The 23,316-nt window shown below is 40.6% G+C and overlaps 1 protein-coding gene across 6 annotated transcripts in view; it reads left to right on the forward strand.

Annotated features, from left to right (window-relative positions):
* Nucleotides 1–23,316, forward strand: part of LOC124612273 — a 136,176-nt gene that overhangs the window by 58,112 nt on the left and 54,748 nt on the right. For all 6 annotated transcript variants that reach the window (XM_047140371.1, XM_047140372.1, XM_047140374.1 and 3 more), the window contains 2 exons: nucleotides 7,922–8,098; nucleotides 8,174–8,307. In XM_047140371.1, coding sequence (XP_046996327.1) covers nucleotides 7,922–8,098; nucleotides 8,174–8,307 — 311 coding nt within the window. The remainder of the gene's footprint in view (nucleotides 1–7,921; nucleotides 8,099–8,173; nucleotides 8,308–23,316) is intronic.

A 23,316-nucleotide genomic window follows, 5' to 3' on the forward strand; every position in this document is an offset into this window, starting at 1 on the left:
CTCCTCCAACTATCAAACCTCAAGAAAATGCAGCAGCAGTTGCTGAATTAATTGAAATGTAAAGCATTTCATGTGTGGATAATTATGTTTAAAGTGATTGCTGTCTGTCAGCTCACTCTACTTTTACTTCAATAACAGATTTAATAGAAATCCGCAACACAGATGATGATCAGGAAGAAACAGAAGAAGAAGAAGAAGAAGAGAGCCCTAGAAAAATTGTCTGAAGAAGCTGTTGCACACAGTTTTATGAAATTCACAGCATACACAAATTCTCCCAAACTGTTTCAACTATCATTTAATACAAAAGTCTAGAAAAAACAGTTCTTAATGGGAAATTGAAACAAGTTTCCTCACTTTATATGTGGCAAAAAAAAAAGTGAACTGTAAAGTAAATAAACATGGAAATAATATATATGTACTTACAACAGTAAACAAATTTAAACATAGAGTAATGATACAGAAATACCATATTATTTATTAATTAGTATAATAGCCTAGTGTTTTATTGTACAACATCCAGTAAATGAATAACTACTGTCCAGGAGCGAAGGAACATAAATACTACATAATTACAAATTTAAATCTTTGTGCATGATAACTGACAAGTTTTATATAGCCTAGTGAGTTTTAATGCAGATACTAGCACGATTTTGAAAATTATTTTAGTCCTATGTGCTTCCGTTCTGAGTAAGTTTTACTGTGTCAATCTTTTACTACTCAGAATTTTTGTGAATGTGAATTTGATTATCTGTAATAACATTTAAGTGTTTGTATGTAAAAACAAAGATGAGGTGACTTACCGAACGAAAGCGCTGGCAGGTCGATAGACACACAAACAAACACAAACATACACACAAAATTCAAGCTTTCGCAACAAACTGTTGCCTCATCAGGAAAGAGGGAAGGAGAGGGGAAGACGAAAGGAAGTGGGTCTTAAGGGAGAGGGTAAGGAGTCATTCCAATCCCGGGAGCGGAAAGACTTACCTTAGGGGGAAAAAAGGACAGGTATACACTCGCACTCACGCACATATCCATCCACACATACAGACACAAGCAGACATATGCGAGTGTATACCTGTCCTTTTTTCCCCCTAAGGTAAGTCTTTCCGCTCCCGGGATTGGAATGACTCCTTACCCTCTCCCTTAAAACCCACTTCCTTTCGTCTTCCCCTCTCCTTCCCTCTTTCCTGAAGAGGCAACAGTTTGTTGCGAAAGCTTGAATTTTGTGTGTATGTTTGTGTGTCTATCGACCTGCCAGCGCTTTCGTTCGGTAAGTCACCTCATCTTTGTTTTTATATATAATTTTTCCCACGTGGAATGTTTCCCTCTATTATATTGATATCATTTAAGTATTTGGAAATTCTGATCAGTTAAAAAAAGAAATAATCTATTTCTATTAACTATGTAGTGATAAAAATGTATTTTTCATCACGAAATTCTCATTTTTTATTTTTTATGGTAATAACTGTACACATATTTAAAACAGAGCCTAAATTCCTATTGCACTATGCACAGAATTACCTAGTGAGGAATAGAAATAACGAATGCAGTAACATGGATGAAGAAATATGATAGCAGGTTTTATTGAAATTAATGCATAAAATTAATTAAAATCACACGGACAAAGATTTAAAACAGTAGAAAAAAATGTAGGAAGCAAAATCAGAGGAAATGAAGTAGTTGATATGATTAAAATGATGTGACAAAGGAATAAAAATAAAATATTATATTCAAACCAATTGAGTAACAGTATTGAGCAATGTAATTTTGATAAAAATTTAAGTATTAAAATAAAGTACCTGATGAGATTTGAATCCATGAACTTTTGTGTGTAGCCGTGACCCTATCCATTACACCACACAATTGGTCAACATGATACTACATTTTTACTGCTATACATTTCCTTTGGTGGGTTGCAGCTTAAAGTGCTAATAATGAGAGTTTGCCACGCACACTGGCCACGCATCCTTAGTGGTAGGACTATAAAACACTGGTGAAACCTGCCGGCGGTCGTACTGTCATTGTACAAGGTTGCTGGGCGAAGAAGCTATGTTGAGTGCAGTCGTACCCACGTGGTCGCGAAACTGGGCCGCGGATCGGGTGGTTTGTTCTGGCGAACTGGGGGCATAAAAATGTCTGTTACTGATTTGTGAGGAAGGTGAGGCTGGCGTAGCTTGGTAATAGTTGACTGCGTGTGCATTTTGCACAAATGGTGGCGTTACACATGCACAACTGTAACAGACGTCGTGGCACGTAGAGGATCAAAGCATGTGTGCGAATTTCGGTCCCTTTGAACTTCATACGGGTGATCGATTATCGCACTATTTAGTAGATCATCCACTTCACTTTTCACTTGTGGTTGTGTGTAATCCGGTGAATCGAAACCTGAGTCCATTATTTGATATAACTGCATAACACTCGGTCGTTGTGGAGTTGCTGAAGTAGACGTTATCCTCGTCTAAGATCGGAGATCATTGTCCGTTAGCTGCGATATAACTGACGGCGGAGGGTTGTGTTGTCCTGGTTGTAAGAGCTGGGCCTCCAAATCTTTGTAAAGAATGTTCGGTGATGTAGCCATGGCGTCGTATGTGAAACCTGTTGATTCTATACAACCCGCGCGTTAGACTTGGAACTTTTTGTCCGGGGTCATCAATATGGGATTCTGGATATGGGTATTAATATACGTAATAAACAGTTCCCAAGTTTTCTATATACGCATATATTTTACCATAAAGACTGATACACATGCACACTGCACGAAGTGCAAAGACAGACTGAATTAAACACGGCGGCGTGTCAGGGAAGTTAATGTTCCAATGTGTGCTTGATGTGACCTATCGATGCCACACCTTCATAGTCTTGGATGTCATTGAATTTAGCTTGTTAAAATTCAGGAGTAAGTAAGAAACACGTACTTTTTTCTTTTCTCAAAAAAAATTCATGCTCCGAGATACAGACCTTCAAAGTGCAAACACCATTTTGAAGATGTTAGTATGCTGTTTCACTGTAACAGTTGTAGATATTTTGTTAGTTTTTTTTATTTGAAAGATAATTGCTTTATGATTACAATAGTATCCTCCGGACAGATCTGTCAAACTTCTTCTACTGTTGCTTTTTGAATATTTTTGTAATTTACAGAATTTTTTTTTTTTTTTTCAAAAATGCCAATCCAGAAAAGTTAGATTTTTTTCTGTTGATTAGTTCCATGTAGTACTATGTTCTCTGTAAAGGAGAGCACCCACTTATAAGTCAGGCAGGTTTTTTTTTAAAAAATCATTTTTTAACTTTTGAGGGTAATGTGTGTTTTCCCTGAAGTTGTTTTTACCAATTTCTTCATTAGAATGCTTATTTCTATTGTCTTTGCTGTGTTACTTCTTTTCACTGTCTTTGTTTAGTTATTTCTTTTCACTTTCATTGTTGCAGATATTTCTTACTTTGTTGTAGATTCTTGTCAGTTTCTTTGTTGGGTTTGTTCATTGCGGGTTTCTGTATTGTATATTGCTAATTTGTTTAGTAAAGAGGCTTCTAAGAAATCTGACACCATCCAGTGAGTTCTGCGTCTTTGTGAGGAGTTTGCCAGTGGGCAAAGTTGCAATGTGTTTTGTGGAAAGGACTGTTCGAAATGTCTTCTGATTGGGGCCACAGGAGAGTGAAGTGTGCTGACTATTTGCATGTCCATAAAAGACAAATAAAAACGCTAATTTTGTTCAAGGTGGTGATCAGTTTCTCATTTGAAGACACTCTTTCAAAATGGTGTTTCCAGTGACTCCTTTTTGTGTCCTAAATGTTTTGCAGAATAACAATGATAGTATCTGAACAAGGTGAAGTCTCCCATGGTGTAGATGATGCAGATTTTGCATCAGTAGAGGAAGAATTAAATACCCTGAATCAGTCAACTACAGAGGTAGGTGTTGGTCCTGTTAAGAAACTGTGGTCAGTGAAGTAAAGTCATAAGATCTGTGCATCAAGAAAGCACAGGGAAATTACTAAAGTTATGGATGAATACACTACAGCAAAACTGGCTACATTCTTCAAAGTAAAAATTCCATCTTCAGAAGAAAATGAAAACAAGCACTCGTGCACCTCTTGGCAGGAATTTTTCACAAATATCAATTCAACTGTTGAATATTGTGCATCCTACAGTGAAAAGGTGCAAGTTTTAACTATTATTCCAGAGACATTTTGAAAAAGAATTTTGAACCATGTTCCATCAGTATCAGAGTACATGGTAGACAAATCAGGAAATGTGAGGTCTGTAAGAGGAGTCTTTGGAAGATCAGATCCTTATTATGGTCATCCTGTAGAAGCAACTAAAGTTAAAATAGTGCAGTCATTTTATGTGGAAGATAAATGGGACTGTTATCGCCATACTGCCAACAAAAAAGACACTACAACTGTAACAGTTGAATGTCATAAAGTTGTGAAAGTGAAGAGGTACATGACTTGCAGTGTTAAAGAAACTTTTGCAATTTGTAAGAGCAACTATACAACTTTACTTATTGGAAGACTAAAATTTTATGCACTAGTTCCACACCCACCTAGAGATGTCTGTGTGTGTACTACACGAATTTTTAACTTTGTGTGGTAACTTGGAAAAACTTACTGAAGCACGTGACATGTGACACTTTGGTTGGTTGTCTGAAGCTGTTAGTAGTCTGTGACGCAAAGCGAGATACTTGTTTGTTTCAAGAATCTGGTGACTGCCCTGGAAAGGAAGGACTGTCTTTAGGCACTTGGCCCGGAAGACATAGCAGATAACCCTGCAGAAATTATATACGTGGCATGGGAGGAAGATGAACTAATTAAGAAAACTGTTGCCTTTGATAGTTTCATTGATGAACTTGGTAAATGGTCAGTTAAAGCAGTAACACACAAACATCTGAAGAAATTGCAACACCACCACATCGCAGAAGTGAAAGGGTGTGTACAAGCTGAAGAACTAAGTTCAGTGCTTCACTGTGATTTTGCTGAGAACTCGTCTGTAATTCCTCCACGAGAAGCACAAGGGTTTCAATTTTTACAAGAATGACATTTTTTCGAAACAAGATCACAAGTGTTGTAGTAATAAGTGATGACACAGGACGTGACTCAGTACATGCTTTTCTAGCAATGTGCAAAATTCTTCCTCTGCAAACAGGTGCAGAGAAGATCATCATTATTTCTGATGGTGCTCCTAGTCAGTTTAAAAATCGTTACCAGCTGTTTGAATTGAGTAAGTTGCTTGTGCCAACTGACTGCGTATACAGTGCTACTGGTCACGGGAAGGGGCCTTGTGATTGTGTAGGCGGCCTGCTGAAGCACCATGCTACAAAACTCAATTTTTCCAGAACAAATACAGCTGTGATTCAGAATGCTGAGGATTTTACGAGAGTCGTGAAATCTTACACATCCACAGCCCTCACTCTATTGTCCAAAGAGGAAATCGAGGAATTCTGTGAGCAGAAAAAAAGAATGGTCCAAACAAACTATTCCTGTGAAAGGAATTCAGAAGACACATTTTTGGACTCGGTGATGGGTTAACACACATTGCACGCACTTTAAAGAGCAAGAAAGAAGAAATTTTGTTTGTTCGGCCAATACCTCAGAAGCAACAGGATGATATTCAGATTTACAACCTGAGAGGGGGATGTTTGTGGCGTGTGTATATGACTGTGAATGGTGGATTGCAGAGATTATAGGCACCAGTTAAGAGTTAAACGAAATTGTAGTGAACTTTATGTAAGTCTTTGGATCTTTCAGATACATTTTGAAACCATTTAAAATGCTTGAAAAATGAGTCTCTTACTCATCTTTCAAAACTAAAATTACGTTAAGTAAGGCTAGTTTTTTAATTTTTATGAGCCTGTTGTGTTCATACAACAGGTTTTATGTATGGTAAAAATTTCAATTGTTTATAAAACCTGTTCAACCTAAAAGTGGAAGCTCTCCTTTTCAGGGAATGTGGAACTATTTGGTACTAATCAACAGATGAAAATATAAATTTTATGTATTGGCATTTTTGAAAAAAATTCCATAAATTATAAAAAAAACTTCAGAATGTTGTAGTAAAATAAATTTGATAGGTCAGTCCAAATGGATGATTTCATTTTAATCATGAAGAAATTATATTTCAAATAAAAACCAGCGCAATATCTAGGGATACAGCGTTGGTATGTGCAGTGTCATCTTTGGAGGGCTGTATCTCGGAGGAGAAATTTTGTGGAGAAAACAAAAAAATAAATGTTCCTTACTTAGTCCTTCATTTAAACATATGCTAAATTCAGTAACATTGGAGACTATCAAGGTAAGATTTTTTCCTAGTCTGTATGAATTGTTATGGACTATGCCAAAAGTAGAAGTTGCCAAAATAATACTTAATTTGTTTGTAAGTTGGATATTCAGAGATGTACTGAAATTAGTTTGTTGTATATTTAAACTGCTTTGTGTGGCAGCTGGTTGGCTTGAACATGAACCTTTCCAAAACAAAAGTAATATCCAACAAATGGGTCCCAGCTGGAGATGTGAAAGTCAAGGACAGTCTACTAGAAGAGGTCAGTGAATATGTCTACCTTGGCCAGATTATAAATATGAAGGGAGACATAAGACCAGAAATCTATCGACGCATCAAGCTTGGCTGGCAAGCATTTGGGAAGAATTCAAAAGTATTCAGATCAAAAATGCCAGTAAATCTGAAGAAAGCAGTATTTGATCAATGCATTCTTCCTGTGATGACGTACGGATGCGAGACATGGACACTGAACTCATTCACAAAAGGAAAACTTAGGACAGCACAGCGAGCCATGGAGAGACCAATGCTGGGCTATACAAGAAAGGACAGGAAAAGGGCAGATGACATCCGGTCTGTGACGAAGGTTAATGACATCTTAGAGAGAGTAGGTTCCTTGAAATGGCAGTGGGCTGGCCACGTCGCAAGAAGAAAAGACAACAGATGGACGAAGTTAGTACTGGAGTGGAGTCCGAGAGAGCACCGGAGGCCTAGAGGAAGACCACCAGACAGATGGGACAAAGACATCAAGAAGATCGCTGGTAACACCTGGCAGAGAACTGCCCAAGACCGTCCCACTTGGAGAAGACTGCTGAAAGCCTACCTGAATCCACGACTCGAAGAGGCCACATCATCTAATGATTGAATTGGCTGATGATGATGATGATGATGATGATGTGTGGCAGTTCTAAATCATGTGTTTAAGCTTTAATGAATTGCACTTCACTATGCTGCTGCTTTTTTGGGATGATAAACTACTGGTCAAAATGAACATCTACCTTAAAGCCTTTATTTCATATTGCAATGTAGAAAATCCTAATTTGGAAAATTCAGAGGTTTAAAAAAAGTTGTAAGTTACATTACTTCTGTTTCTGAAGTTACAGATCTAGAGAGGCATGTTTCTGCACGATTTTTAATCTCAGAGGTTTCAATTTCTACTGTTTGCTGATGAGGCTAAATACAAATACGAAAATACACAAGATACAATCGCTAATATGTGCTGAAATGTTGCTTACGGCTGGTCCAGTATACTATTCTGTACTCTGAACTGGTGGTGTGTGCCACATGAGTTCAGAAGTAACATTAAGCTCTGTGAACTGTTAACTTCATTCACAAGTTATGGCTGTTGCAACTTTTTTAATTTTCCTGGTTTAATTTTAAAGTTTCAACATTTATTGCGTGATTACTGTAATTATTGCATTTTTTTTTAGTTTGCCGCAACTTCAAACTAGGAACAGTATTAAAATTACTGAGTAGTTTTAATTTTACCACCCTTTCTCTCTTTTGTTGGAAAGCAAGCTTGGCTAGAGTAGATACCTCATTACTTCGTGTTCACATTTTAGTTAATTGCTGTGTTAGAAATCAGTCTCCCTCCCCGATGTATTGGTGATTTTTCATTATTTTGTGAAATCAAATGGTGCTTTTTTTTTTCTTCAGGTTTTTGGACAATTGTAAGAAGATAGGTGAAGGGTTATATGGAGAAGTGTTTTTCTGTCAGTATAATTGTACCTCTGACAGGGTGCTTAAGATTATCCCCATTGAAGGTCATATCTTGGTGAATGGGGAGAAACAAAAAAAGTATGAAGAAGTCCTTTCAGAATTAGTTATTGCTATGTAAGTAAACAATTGTCATGGTATTATGATACATGAGTGTCCTCCTATTCTTAAAATGTTTTCTTATTCATATAGGGAATTGAGTAATTTACGTCATGATGCACAGTTCAAAACTAGCTGCTTTGTTGAGGTTACTCGTTGTGTGTGTGTTCAAGGAAAATATCCACAGAGGCTTATTGATCTCTGGAATGAATATCATGAGGAAAAAGGTGAGAATATATTCCATTAAATACTTCTATAACATTTTGTTTGTATCTTGGTCTTCTCGGCAAATGTTCTTATCACAAAATGTTCAGTTTTTCTATGATTTCACTGTATCTGTAAGGTTCAGTGTCTTAGGAATCCAATGTAATCATTACATTTCAACTGTTGTGCTGGTTAAGTGTTTGGAATTAAAATTCACACAGGGTTCACATGTGAAAATTGATGATCAAAAGAAAATTGGACTTAGATATTTTGAGCCTGCTAGTTGTGTGTGCAGTGAGTGTATGTAATAGCTAAGTTACTTAGGCCATAGAATTAGTAAAAGAAACTTCTTTCCTCTCAAAACATTTGGGGTCAGTTCAGTTTTAAGTTAACTTGTACTGTTGCCGTCATGTTATATGGAAGAGATAAGTTTCAGTTAAGTTGAAGCAGTCAAAGAGATTAATGAAAGAGAAACTGTTGATGTGAAATGAACTTTGGTCCTGCTGAAATCTGCAATAGGTTGAATGGTCTTACGTGGAAAGTTGATGACCTAAAATACTTACGGATATTGCTCAAGAAGCATTATGAATGGTATGAAGTTTGAGAGTACTAGTGATAACACTCCAAAAATTTGTCTGAGAATACAATTATGTTTTCCAGTAGAATACTTACTATGTAGCTCAATGCATATTATGCTGTCATGCGCGAGAGAATGGCCTGCAGCTCTCAGATGATACTGCGGCACAGTATGCCGAGCAAGCGGAACTGCTCAAGGAGCAGCTGCGACAGAACTGCGCTATGCGGTAGCAGGGGACGCCAACCAAGAGTGAGCTGCTGCCGTTCAGCACCAGCCTGATGAAGCTGTGCAAAGTCACTGATGATACGGTACAGCAGAGGGCGTAAGTCAATGCACTGCGTCTGCCACACCGGACTCAATTATTGTGATGACCATGGCACTGACACGGTATCTTCTTGCACGATACCCACCATTAACAAACCTACCCTTGCATGAACTGTCGCAGTCAGCAAGACATCTACTGCATTTTGTAATGATTTTGTGATTGCAGTTATGCAGTGATGTTACTGTGTTGATTGGCGTATGAGGTGCCTGTATGTATGTGTATATTTTAAATATTTTTAGGTGACTGTGAGAGAATTATACGTTCAACATACTCTGATTAGTCAAAATTACAAACTGTTGCAGTGATATGTCTCAGCCTAAACATACGGCACTAGTACTCTGCTGCTCGTCACAGTCTTATTGAATAAAAATCTAGGCATTAAGGTTGCCAAGCAGTGTGAAGTGGAATGAGTCAGTCAGGTTGGTAGTAGGGAAGGCGAATGCTAGACTTCATTTTATGGGGTGATTTTGGGGAAGTGTAGGTCATCTATAAAGGAGACTGCGTATAGGATGGTAGGGAAACCCATTCTTGAGTACTGCTAGAGTGCTGGAGATCCTCACCATGTTGGATGAAAGGAAGACATTGAAGCAATTTGGAGGTGTGCTGTTGGATTTGTTACTGGTAGGTTCAATTGGTGTCAAAGTATTACAGAAATGCTTTGTGAACTGAAATGGGAATCTCTGGAAGGAAGATGATGGTTGTTTTGTGAGTCACTATTGCATATATTTACATACCCAGCTTTTGAGGCCGACCGGAGATGACTCTGCTACCGTCGATGGACATTTCATGTAAGGATCATGAAGATGAGGGGGGAGAAATTAGGGCTCATATGGTGGTTTGTAGACAGTTGTTCTTTTCCTTGCTTTGTTGGCAAGTAGACCAGGCAAAGAAATGACAAGTAGTGGTAAATGGTGCCCTCTGCCCTGTACCCAAGGGTGCACATACTTCGGGGTGGGGCCTTTTCATTGCAAGAACATCTTACAGGAACAATTTTAATGCCCTGCACTTCGACAGTAACATTTGGCTGGGGATTGGAGTAAACAGGTATAGGGTGTAGCAGATGGTTGTTCTACTTCCTTAGATTGGTTATGAGACAGTGATATGGTGGTAGTAGTTTTATCATACGCCACGTGAAGTCAAGGAGCTAGTGTTGTTCTGCATCGTAACATAAGCTCCACTGTCGTCATCGCCACCACCACCACAACACACCAGCCCACACTGATTTTGAATTCTATGGTGCCTTTCTCTAGCTTTCATGTAATTTCTCAAATAATTGGTAAGTCTTCATTGGATTTCTCTTGCACATAATGAACAAGGAGCTGCTCAGATTTGTGAAACGTTTGTGCTTCGGTCCCCTGAAAGCTTGATGTGTATTATTGCCTGCCTTTAATTTAGTCTTTGTTCCATGACACCAAATTTTCTTCCTGTTGCACAGTTGTTTGTGATTTCTACTTCATGGATTACCGTTAACATTAGTGTCGTATTGTCTGTGGGAACCTATTGTGAAATGTGAACTCGTAGATCCATGTTCCTCGACCAGTCAAGGCTGTATTTGCATGCAATATCAGTTGCTACAATTTACAGTTCTTATAGAGCTGGCAGTATAAGCAAACTGAGAGAGACTACATTGTTCCCTTGGCTCCCTACAGTTGAACCCACAGAACTGCCATCACGAAGGATTAACATTTGCCAATGTTGAAAATAAAAAGTGCTGTTAAGTAGCAGGAGTGTGTGTGTTATTGAAACCAGGGTTGCCACAAGTTCTGGAAATCAGGGAATATCAGAGAATTTCAAATGTGTCAGGGAAATTTGAAGGGGAAAAAAACTGGAAAAATCTCATTGGTCTCACTTCATCAACAAGTGTCTGTAACACGTGAATAGCTTGCCACACAATTCGACTTACACCACAGGCAAAAAACGCAGACCATTTCTGGGGGTATCTCTAACAGATAGGGCCTTCTGATCTGAAGCCCATCATTTCCCATTAATTTGTAAGCCCTGCCCATCGAAGCAGCCTGGGTCTGTTTGTGTGTGGCATAATGTGGCAAATTTTCATGGTTTATCCAAGGACCCAGGACTGTGGTGCTTCTTGGCAGGCCAGAGGCGATGGAATTGCGACATTGTACAGTGCTGTGTTTAAGACATTTTATTTATTCTAGTACATTTTAGCACTTTAAAATAATTTATATATTAGGAAGTATGGAAGAAAATAAAAAGAAATTTGTGGCAGTCACTGGCAATTTGTACGCTTTGTGCTCGTACATTTCTCGAAAGAAAAATTACGCAATACCTGTAAAATAATACACACAGTGACTAATAACTGACAATGAACATAGTAGAACCATTGTTTTATTAGTGGTCACCCTTAGTGTTGGCTTACACAACTCTTCCCTCCCTTATACATGCTTTTGAAGAGGCCTACTTTTTTCTGAGGTTATTTCTGAAATCAGTGGAGGTATTTTAAATCTGTTTTGCACTTCCAAGGAAATGCATATTTTTGTCAGAAATGTTTCATTTTATTGAAATAAAATAACAGTGGTCTTAATGGAACACACTAACCATTGGCCTTGCTTTCTCAATTTAAAAACAGTTCATTACAAAATATGTTGTTAGTACTTCGCTCACACGGGGGGAGAAATCTATCATGGGGCCCCAGCCTTCGCAGCATCTTTTCCTTTACGTGCTGCGTCTGTCCTCTTGCTGTTCTTTTTCCCCTCCCTTGGGGGACGTGACTGGGGTGTTTCTGGGAATGTTCTGAGCTGTCCATAGCTGACGTAAGAACAGTCTCACCACTGTTTTTCATTCCATTTTCGTTTCCTCATTCACCTTCTCCTATCCTTCCTCCACATCAGTGTTGGAGGCTCCTCTTTTTCTTCTTGCTTCCTGCGCACTGAAGGCAGCCTCATGCATCTGACGCATAACAGGTGACTGGGTAACATGTAATTCCCAGTCCCGGGTCGACAGTAGAGTTCACGCATACCCCATGGTACAGGCCAGGCCCAGAAAGGGGTGATTGCCTGAGCTGCTACCTTCCCAAATTGCCAATTGATCCCTCTGTCAGGTGCAAGGGAGGTGTGACCTGAGGTGTGAACAGTTACCTGAGGCGGGTACACCCCCTTGTGAAGGGAGACCCCAGTTTGAGGGAGCATGCCATCAGAGACGTTGGCAATCATGGGGATTTTGTCACAGTGAGCCAGTCGTCTTCAGAATTAGTGTCTACTCAATATAAACGATTCAGACCCTCCTAGCGGCACCATGGTTCCTCATGGTTTCATGTACTGAAGACGGTCAGTCCTTCACAATGGTAAATCCATTCACTATTCAGAAAGGTGTTTATGTGTTGATGCAGCAGCTGGACCTGTGAAATCCTGCTCTTGTTTACAGAATGACACTTCGCTTTTGGAGACTACTTCTGGTTCTCAAGCACAACTGCTTGCTGCTTCACTTCTCCACAACTATACTGTTCATGTGGAGGCCCATCAAACACGGAATTCTTCCTGTGGTGTTGTTTGCGCTAGGCTGCTCGATGGTCTGCACGAGGCCAAAATCCATACATACCTTTCTGATCAGGATGTCGATTGGGTGATGAAATGCCAACACACACTGTTTTCCTCTCCTTTGATAGTGGTGCTTCCTTCCAAGATCAAAGCAGGCTGTGAGGTTCTCAGTCCAACCGAACCTGATGCGCTGCTATCAGTATCATCATCATTTCAACCACACTCGAATGTCTTGCCGACACCGGGCCAAACGTGTAACCTGTGGTATGGATGCACACGGGGCGACTATGTTGCTCCCTGTCGAGATTGTCCTGTGTACCTTGATGAGTGGGCGGTCCAGGAGATCCGGGTAGAGGAAAAAGTTCCTTACCCCATTGCTCATAAGGTGTTGGCTAGTTGCAAACCTTGTGTTCTACCGTCTGACACAGTACTGTTCTTGCTACATCTTGCTCCATGAAGGACATAGCCACACAGACATGCAACCTCTACCTCAGCTCTGAGGTTGTGAAATCTCCCAGTGTCATCGTAGCTTCAGTCCCCTTGTCCAGCTGTGCAACAAGCTTGCAAACTTTCACCTCACAGGAAGTCACCAGCTACACAACTGACAGGCTGGAAAGGACGGAAGGAATGTTCCCGTGATGACTTCCTGTGACCCTCCAGCCAACCAACACCCAAGAAGTCCTCTGCTAAGCGGAAAGGCTCGAAGAAGTCAAACAAAGGCAAACAGTCTTCTCCTTCGCCGACTCGAAGATCCTCTTCGACAGTTTTGCCATGTGATACCTTCGCCTGGTTGGCCTCCATGTTGCCAGTGTGCACTGCCAACCTTTTTGGAGTTTCGGACTCCACAGACCAGCAGCAGAAGAAAGCCTATGCTTCTGTTGACCGGTACCCTGCAGCAGCGAGTCTTCACAGGCTGGCACTCGGCAGCTGCCGATGTTACACCACTTCGTCATGACACTCTTCCAACGGAACATTCATGGTCCTTGATCCAACAAAGAGGATTTACGGCTGCTTTTAGAACTGCAGTGTCCACTTGTACTCTGCCTTCAGGAAACAAAATTGCGTCTTAATGACCGCTTTGAGCTTTCGCATTTCCTCTTGGTCTATTTTGACCTTCCGCCAGAGGTCAACATTCCATTTCATGGGGGAGTGTTGCTGCTCGTATGGGATGACATTCATAGTCACCCATTTCCCTGACTACCCGTCTTCTCGAGCTGTTGCAGGTTGCCTTTTCTTTCCCCACTTGACCTTTTCCCTTTGTACCATTTACATCCCTCCGTCATTCAGTGTCACCAGGGTCCAGCTTATTGGGCAGCTACCTCATCCATTTTTGCTGCCCACCATTCTATTTGGGGTTCTCCCAGAACCTGTCAGAGAGGTGCCCTTCTTGATCAACTTAACCTTTTCTGCGTTAACACGGGACCACCCGCATTCCTTTGTCTCCTTGCACACCTATTCCCATTTGGACCTATCCTTCTGCACTGCCCATCTCGCCCATCGTCTTGAATAGTCCACTGTGTCACCTACTAGAGTGACCGTTTCCAGTTTGCTATCCATTTGTTGACTCCTACCCCACCTCCATGTACACACAAATCGCAGCTTACTAAGGCTGACATGAGGCTTCGTTGCTCCCTGGCGACCTTTGACGAACAAGGTTTCCCCAGTTCTGATGACCAGGTAGAGTATCTTACAAAAATTATCCATACTGCTGCAGAATGTTCTATTCCCCACACTTCCTCTTTACCATACCATGTCCTGGTTCGTTGGTAGACTGAGGCGTGCTGTGACATAGTTCACATTTGGGGACATGCTCTCCACATTTTTAACCATCATCCTATGATGGCAAACTGCATTTATTATAAACAGGCACTTGCACAGTCTCGTCACGTTCTTCAGGTTAGCAAAAAAGCTAGCTGAATTTCATTCACTAGTTCTTTTAACAGTTCCACTCCCTCTTCTGTTGCATGGGCCAACCACTGACGGCTCTCTGGGACCAAGATCCATTCCCCCAGTGTTCGGTCTGACAGTAGCAGATATCATGGACCCTATTGCTGTCTCCAACACCTCGGGGCACCATTTTGCAGAAATTTCGAGCTCCTCCCACTATCACCCTGCCTTCCTCCTCCACTCATTTCCAATGGAGGGTCGGGTGATACCCGTCTCTTCTCAGAATCATGAGTGGTACAATGCCACCTTTATAATGTGGGAGTTAGATTATGCTCTCACTTCATCCAGATCTTCCGCACCAGGGCCAGACGCTGTTAACCTTCAGATGTTGCAGTTCCTTTCTCTTGCGGGCAAGCACGTTCTGCTTAATACGTTCAACCGCATCTTGGCAGAGAGCAAGTTTCCCAGGTGCTGGCATGAAGCCAGTCATGCCCATATCCAAACCTGGTAAGGAGAAACACCTTCCTTCTAGCTACTGCTCCGTCTCTCTCACCAGTTGTTTTTGCGAGGTGATGGAATGTATGATTGATGCTCGGCTGGTATGGTGGCTAGAGTCTCACAATTTACTAACCACTGCACAGTGTGGTTTTTGAGCTCGCTGTGCTACAGTTGACCATCTTGTCACTTTGTCCACCCGCGTCACGAATAGTTCTTGCGGAAATCCCAGACTGGCCGTGTTTTTAGATTTGAAGAAAGCCTTTGACAGCTGCTGGAACACTGGTATCCTCCGCCTCCGTAATCTCTACATGTGGAACTTCTCTGGCCGCCTGCCCCATCTCCTTCAGGAATTTTTAAAAGACCAAGCTTTCAAGGTGGGCGTGGGTTCTGCCTTGTCATACACCTTTATCCAGGAAAACTGTGTGCCTCAGGGTTCTGCCCTGAGTGTCGTCTTCTTTGCTATCGCCATTAACCCTATAATGGCCTGTCTCCTGCCAGGTGTCTTCGGCTCCCTTTTTGTTGACAATTTTGCCCACTATTGCAGTTCTTCATAGACCTGTCTCATTGAGTGGCATCTTCAGTAATGTCTCGATTGTCTTTACTCGTGGAACATCGACAATGGCTTTCGTGTTTTATGGCAGAGCTCTGTGCCCTATATCAGGCCACAGAGTACACCTTGCAAAACGGGCTTTACAGTTGTCATCTGCTCAGACTCTCTCAGCACCATTCAAAGCCTCTGTGCACTGAACACCATCCATCTCTTAGTGCAATGGGTACAGGAAAGCTTGCACTTGCTCATTCTTGATGGAGCCACTGTGATGTTTATGTGGGTTCCTGGTCATGTCGGTCTGACAGGAAAGGAAGCTGTTCATGCTGCTGCCAAATCTGCAGTCCTCGTACCTCAGCCCACTAGTTCTTACATTCCCTTCGATGATTTCCGGGTTGCCATCTGTCAGAAGGTGGTGCGCCATTAGTATTGCAAGTGCTCCTCCCTCCATGGGAATAAGGTCTGGGTTATTAAGCCCATGCTGGCTATTGCCAAGATGAGAGAAGATAATTTCTGTAGTCCCAAACCCATTTCGAAGGAGGAGGGAAAATTCAAAGATGAAGGGACTAAGCCATTTAGCGTTTGCTCTAGGTGGCAGCTCAGAGAGAGAGAGAGAGAGAGAGAGAGAGAGAGAGAGAGTGTTAGTTTTGTCACGACTGAAAGAGCCTTCATTCTCACCGGTCAAATGATGTGGCAATATGGTTTGATTGGCAAGGTGGCTGCGCTGACAGTGATTGACCCATTCCAGTGTGAACTGGTTGTTTGTTGACACATCAACTAAAAGGCAAAGTCTGAGACAGATGGAATCTTCGTAACTAGTGTTCAAAGCCTGGGGCACCTTATACATCTCCTTCTATCTCCCTGTATGAATTCACCGCAGGTGAACTCTACAATCTCAGTGGGGCTGTAAATATAGACATGTAAAAATATTTGAACCTCATCTAATAATTCAAATCTTAGAATATGAGTGTACAGGGTGGTGATTCTTCCGGAAGATCTGCAATTCTTAGGAACTTAAATTTTACTTGAAAACTAAGATGAAATATTCAAGTAATTCTTTTGTTTTTAAACTAATGTTTAATTCAGTTTCATTGAGCTTTATATATTTCAAGGTGTGTCAATTATTTGATTATTAGTCTATACAAATTGAGGTTGAAAAACTCCAGCTAACTACAGCCTAGAGGAAAGAAAAGTCGTCGTTGATGTGCTGAACCCCCCACTCACCACTAATTTCTCAGGAGCTTTTTTGGACATCTTCTTCCCCACACTACAAATTTTCGGGTATTTTTAATTTATTTTACTTTGTTTTATTTTTTCAAGTATGAGTACCCACCCTGGTGTAATTGTTACATCACCATGAAGGGACTACACGTGTTGGCACAGAACTGTGATGGTGACGGCGTTACAGACACGGCTGAAGCTCGTTTCAGAGACAGCTTTGAAGAGTTCTAGCAACTGAAATACTCTTACGAGGATTAGGATGGAACATAAACATTATCAACACGTGTTTACAGGTTGGGTTCTTTAAATTTATTTTTCACTCATCATCGTAACCATCATCATTTAAGACTGATTATGCCTTTCAGCGTTCAGTCTGGAGCATAGTCCCCCTTATAAAATTCCTCCATGATCCCCTATTCAGTGCTAACATTGGTGCCTCTTCTGATGTTAAACCTATTACTTCAAAATCATTCTTAACCGAATCCAGGTACCTTCTTCTTGGTCTGCCCCGACTCCTCCTACCATCTACTGCTGAACCCATGAGTCTCTTGGGTAACTTTGCTTCTCCCATGTGTGTAACATGACCCCACCATCTAAGCCTGTTCGCCCTGACTGCTACATCTATAGAGTTCATTCCCAGTTTTTCTTTGATTTCCTCATTATGGACACCCTCCTGCCATTGTTCCCATCTACTAGTACCTGCAATCATCCTAGCTACTTTCATATCTGTAACCTCAACCTTGTTGATAAGGTAACCTGAATCCACCCAGCTTTCGCTCCCATACAACAAAGTTGGTCGAAAGATTGAACGGTGCACAGATAACTTAGTCTTGGTACTGACTTCCTTCTTGCAGAAGAGAGTAGATCGTAGCTGAGCGCTCACTGCATTAGCTTTGCTACACCTCGCTTCCAGTTCTTTCACTAGGTTGCCATCCTGTGAGAATATGCATCCTAAGTACTTGAAACTGTCCACCTGTTCTAACTTTGTTCCTCCTATTTGGCACTCAGTCTGTTTATATTTCTTTCCCACTGACATTACTTTCGTTTTGGAGATGCTAATCTTCATACCATAGCCCTTACATTTCTGATCTAGCTCTGAAATATTACTTTGCAAACTTTAAATCGAATCTGCCATCACAACTAAGTCATCCGCATATGCAAGACTGCTTATTTTGTGTTCACATATCTTAATCTCACCCAGCCAGTCTATTGTTTTCAACATATGATCAGTAAATAATATGAACAACAGTGGAGACACGTTGCAGCCTTGTCTTACCCCTAAAACTACTCTGAACCATGAACTCAATTTACCATCAACTCTTAACTGCTGCCTGACTATCCATGTAAAGACCTTTAATTGCTTGCAAAAGTTTGCCTCCTATTCCATAATCTCGTAGAACAGGCAATAACTTCCTTCTAGGAACCCGGTCATATGCCTTTTCTAGATCTATAAAGCATAGATACAATTCCCTGTTCCACTCATAACACTTCTCCATTATTTGCCGTAAGCTAAAGATCTGGTCCTGACAACCTCTAAGAGGCCTAAATCCACACTGATTTTTATCCAATTGGTCCTCAACTAATACTCGCACTTTCCTTTCAACAATACCTGAGAAGATTTTACCCACAACGCTGATTAGAGAGATACCTCTGTAATTGTTACAGTCTTTTCTGTTTCCATGTTTAAAGATTGGTGTGATTAATGCTTTTGTCCAGTCTGATGGAACCTGTCCCGACTCCCAGGCCATTTCAATTATCCTGTGTAACCATGTAAGACCTGACATTCCACTGTATTTGATGAGTTCCGACTTAATTTCATCCACCCCAGCTGCTTTATTGCACTGCAATCTATTGACCATTTTCTCCACTTCCTCAAATGTGATCCTATTTCCATCATCATTCTGATCCCATTCTACCTCGAAATCTGAAACATTACTGATCGTATTTTTATCTACATTGAGCAACTCTTCAAAATATTCCCTCCATCTGCCCAAGGCATCCACATGATTCACCAGCAGTTTTCCTGACCTGTCCAAAACACTTGTCATTTCCTTCTTACCTCCCTTTCGAAGACTGCTAATTACACTCCAGAATGGTTTTCCAGCAGCTTGACCCAAAGTCTCTAACCTGTTTCCAAAGTCTCCCCAATATTTCTTCTTGGATGCTGCAATTATCTGTTTGGCTTTGTTTCTTTCTTCAACATAACTTCCTCTGTCTACCTGAGTTCTAGTATGTAGCCATTTTTGATATGCCTTCTTTTTCCTTTTACAGGCTGCCTTGACTGTGTCATTCCACCGAGCTGTTTGCTTCATCCTACTTTTACACACTACTGTTCCAAGACATTCTTTAGCCACTTCTAGTACTGTGTCCCTGTACCTTGTCCATTCCTTTTCCAATGACTGTAATTGACTACATTCAACTAACTGGTACCTTTCTGAGATCACTGTTATGTACTTGTGCCTGATTTCCTTATCCTGAAGTTTCTCCACTCTTATCCTCCTACATTTGGACCTGACCCCCCGCACTTTCGGCCTCACAATCCCAATTTCACTGCAGATTAAATAATGATCAGTGTCGTCAAAGAATCCCCTGAATACACGTGTGTCCCTCACAGCCTTCCTGAATTCCTGATCTGTTATTATATAGTCAATGACAGATCTGGTTCCTCTGCCTTCTCAAGTATACCGGTGAATGTTCTTATGTTTAATAAAGGAGTTTGTGATTACTAAGCCCATACTGGCACAGAAATCCAAGAGTTGTTTCCCGTTCCTGTTAGCCTCCATATCCTCTCCAAATTTACCCATAACCTTTTCATACCCTTCTGTTCGATTTCCAATCCTGGCGTTAGTCACCCATGAGCAGAACACTGTCCTTGTCCTTTACTCTAACAACTACATCTCTGAGTGCCTCATAAAAACTATCCATCTTATCTTGATCTGTCCCTTCACAATGCGAATATGCTGACACAATCCTAATTTTCTTGCTAGACACTGTCAAATCTATCAACATCAGTCGTTCGTTTACATACCTTATTGCAACTACGCTGGGTTCCATTTCTTTCCTGATGTAAAGCCCTACACCCCATTGTGCTATTCCTGCTTTGACTCCTTCCTCTTCTTTCTCACCCCTTACCCGAATGTCACTAACAGCTAAAACGTCCAGCCCCATCTTACTTGCAGCATCTGCCAGCTCTACTTCCTAGAGTAGCCCCCATTGATGTTAATAGCTCCCCATCTCATTACCATTTGTTTGCCAAGTCGTATCTTAGGAGTCCCTGGTTTGTCAGTTTTAGAGGTGGGACTCCGTCACCTCCAGGCATTTTGCTCTGATTGTTGCCAGCATCATATTTAAAGTACCAGGGAAGCAGGTTGCTAGCCTTACTTGCCCCGTGTCCCATTGGGTTTTACTACTAATGGTTGAGGGACTAACCAGTGGATTTGGTAGTCGTTGCCGTATGAGCACAAAGGTGACCACGACTCAGAATATGTCCGAGATGCCCAGCCTTATTCCAAAGTAACTGGTATCCTGACTGTCGGGACCACTTACTTGGCCACTCATACATTGCCTGTGGTTCATGAACCACAGGAACCCACACCATGAACTTTCACTTTCTTTAATTAATAAAGGATGTGTATGATTGATTTCTAGGGGGAGGTAATGGGCACAGTGTAGTTTGTAATAGAATAGGAGCCACATGATGATGAAAAGCTGCCTCGTTGAGATTGCAGTTGGTCTGTTTTAGAATAGCATGAACACACAATACTCAACATCCTTACAGAGACTGGGTAATGATTAGGGCTGTACCATTTGTTTGCCATCCTGACCTTAAGGCAAACCGAAATCACTGAACAGAGTTTTGAAACACGACAGTGTAACTGCAGTGAGGGAGGATGCAAGCATTGTAAGTTAAATTCATTTAGAGCTTGTTATCACCACAGATTATATCCTCTAAATAATGTCGAAGCTATCGAATGGACCCAGTAAAATTTAAACAAACTGATAATATGTTAATGTGCAGAAGGCACAAAGTCAACTACTTAATTAAAACTTTCCATGAACGATGTACGGAATTAATTAGGTTTCACAGATAAAACTATAAAAAACAGTAATGCATCGTTCAAACAAATGATTTACATCAAACACTTGAAGGATGGTTCTTTTAATCCAAATTTAAGCGATCGCAAAAAGCAAGATCATTAAATCCTGTTAAACTGAATAGACAGCCTGTAAAAATAAACCAGGACAGTAAAACAGTATCAAATGAACAAATAACCATGATGATAAATGGCTATTGTTCAAAAATTAGAAAAGCAAGCACTTAGTAAGAAAATACAAAATAATAGGTTTAATTAAAGAAAACAATACTACATTAGATTAGAAAGCTACAGTTCGTGATGGTAGGAAAATAAGTTGTCATAACGTTTGTTCTGGAACTTGGCAAAGTTACTTTGTCAGCTGGATTGGTTTGTGTGTTTTGCTACATAAACTGATTGTGAGAAATCAGTATATAGTCACTTACAGTATTAGAATAGCAAGCAGGGCAGGAATCACTGCAGGAATAATTATGTTAAGTAAAATTGTCAGAATGCCGTGGTATGGTTGGCAGCTGTATTTAGTGAAATTTGTTGGTGCTATCAACTAAACCTTAAACAGTTCAGTGTTGTTAGTACCTAGATGAAAGATAGTACGTGCACTGAGAGAGGAGTTATAATCCAGGATCAAAAATGGGAAAGGCTCGATAGTGGAAGTTGGTTTCTTTCAACTGTACGGAGAATCAAAATTCAGGTCCCGTAATACAGAAACTGAATGCTTTGAGTAGAAGTCCGCTGTTATGTAGTGTTAATCAGTGTGCAAGGGAGTGAAATTCCAGTTTGAACTCGCAGGTGAAAGGTGAACTGGGCATGGGACTGCGTACTGGTTCTTATGCTGTGGAACAAATGCTGTATTAATTTGACTAGTTAATTTGGAGGCCAATTGAATTAAAGTATGAGGAATTGTCATCAATATGTTCCAGGGAGGAATGGTGTCCTCAAAAGATGTTGAATTGTCACCAATGTCTACTCAGAAACTAGGCATGTGGACTCGTACTGGGTTGCACTTATTCAATTGTGGTTGAACAATAGATGGTTCGATTCGTGTAGAGTGGGATCTTATTTCTGGAGGTTCCTTCAAAACAATGTGGCCTTCCCCACAATGAAGGCTGGCAGTCTGCATCTTTGGAACCCAAGTTTTGAAATTCCACAAACTTTGAACATAATTTCACAGTACCAGACAGCAGTGAAACCTATGTAGCAACAATGTCCCAAGGCAGCAAAATAATGCAAATACGTGGCAAAACCATCTGACAGTAGAGGCAGATGATAAAATATAGAGGAATAAGTAAAAGAGGATATGAGGCTGGAAAGGGCATTCTAGTTAATTTTGGGATAACAGAATGCATGTAACATAGAAAAGTAGAAGTAGTTATGCATTAGCAGCACAGGGCTTGCTAGTCCAGTGGAATTGAAATACAACCACATTAGAAAATAGTACCATGCAGTGGGCAAAGGCCATCAGCTGTGTGGCTGGCATTGTTTGATGTATTCGAGGTGTCCATAATGAACAAGCTATTTTCCATAGCAATGACCCAGTGTTCAGTCAGTAATGACAGTTTTAACATGTTAAAGTATAAGGCACAGAGGCAACTTTACAAGAACACAAATCTAACACTCAAGCAAAATATTTAGCTATCAGGGCCTGATTGAGGTGAAAACACAATAGAACCATCAGCACGGCTTAGCAAACGATTGACACACAAAATACTATCTCTACTCCCACGTAAGACTTGCGATAAAATTCATTCTCAATCCCTAACCGTAAATTTTATGGAGTGGCGAAACGTAGATAATAGCGATGTAAACTCGTCTGTTGCTGTGTAACAGTTTTACTGCCCTTTGACTTTTGCGCCGAATGATTCTTTGAGTTTTGATGTCAGTCATTCCTTTTCTTCATGCAAAGCTGCAAATTTCGTTTGAATGGGCATTCTAGTTAATTTTGGGATAACAGAATGCATGTAACATAGAAAAGTAGAAGTAGTTATGCATTAGCATTAGCATCTCGATCTACTTAAACAAATGTTTCTAAATTTCTGGTTTTACAGGTGATGTAACTGAGGTAGGATTTATGTAAACTATTCTTTCAGGTGTGTGTGCGTGCAACGCTCGCGCATGCGCATCTCATCAATATTTATTTTGTGCACTTTGGAGAGTATGGCACCCTGCAGATTTTAACATCTCTGCTTACTAAATTATCTACGCTCACTAGCAAAAATGTACTCTCTTCTGTCATGCTCATTGGGGATGAACTGTACTTAGTGTCATTTTACTGCCTAAAAACTTATCTTCTTGTTAATGGATGCACTAAGGCAATATCTTCTCTTAAAAATTCTTTCTTCACTTCTAACGAAACTATTTTCCCCGTCGCTCGATATTTTCTCAGTTT

This window comes from Schistocerca americana, chromosome 4, assembly GCF_021461395.2.
Source record: "Schistocerca americana isolate TAMUIC-IGC-003095 chromosome 4, iqSchAmer2.1, whole genome shotgun sequence".
Classification (NCBI taxonomy): Eukaryota; Metazoa; Arthropoda; class Insecta; order Orthoptera; family Acrididae; genus Schistocerca; species Schistocerca americana.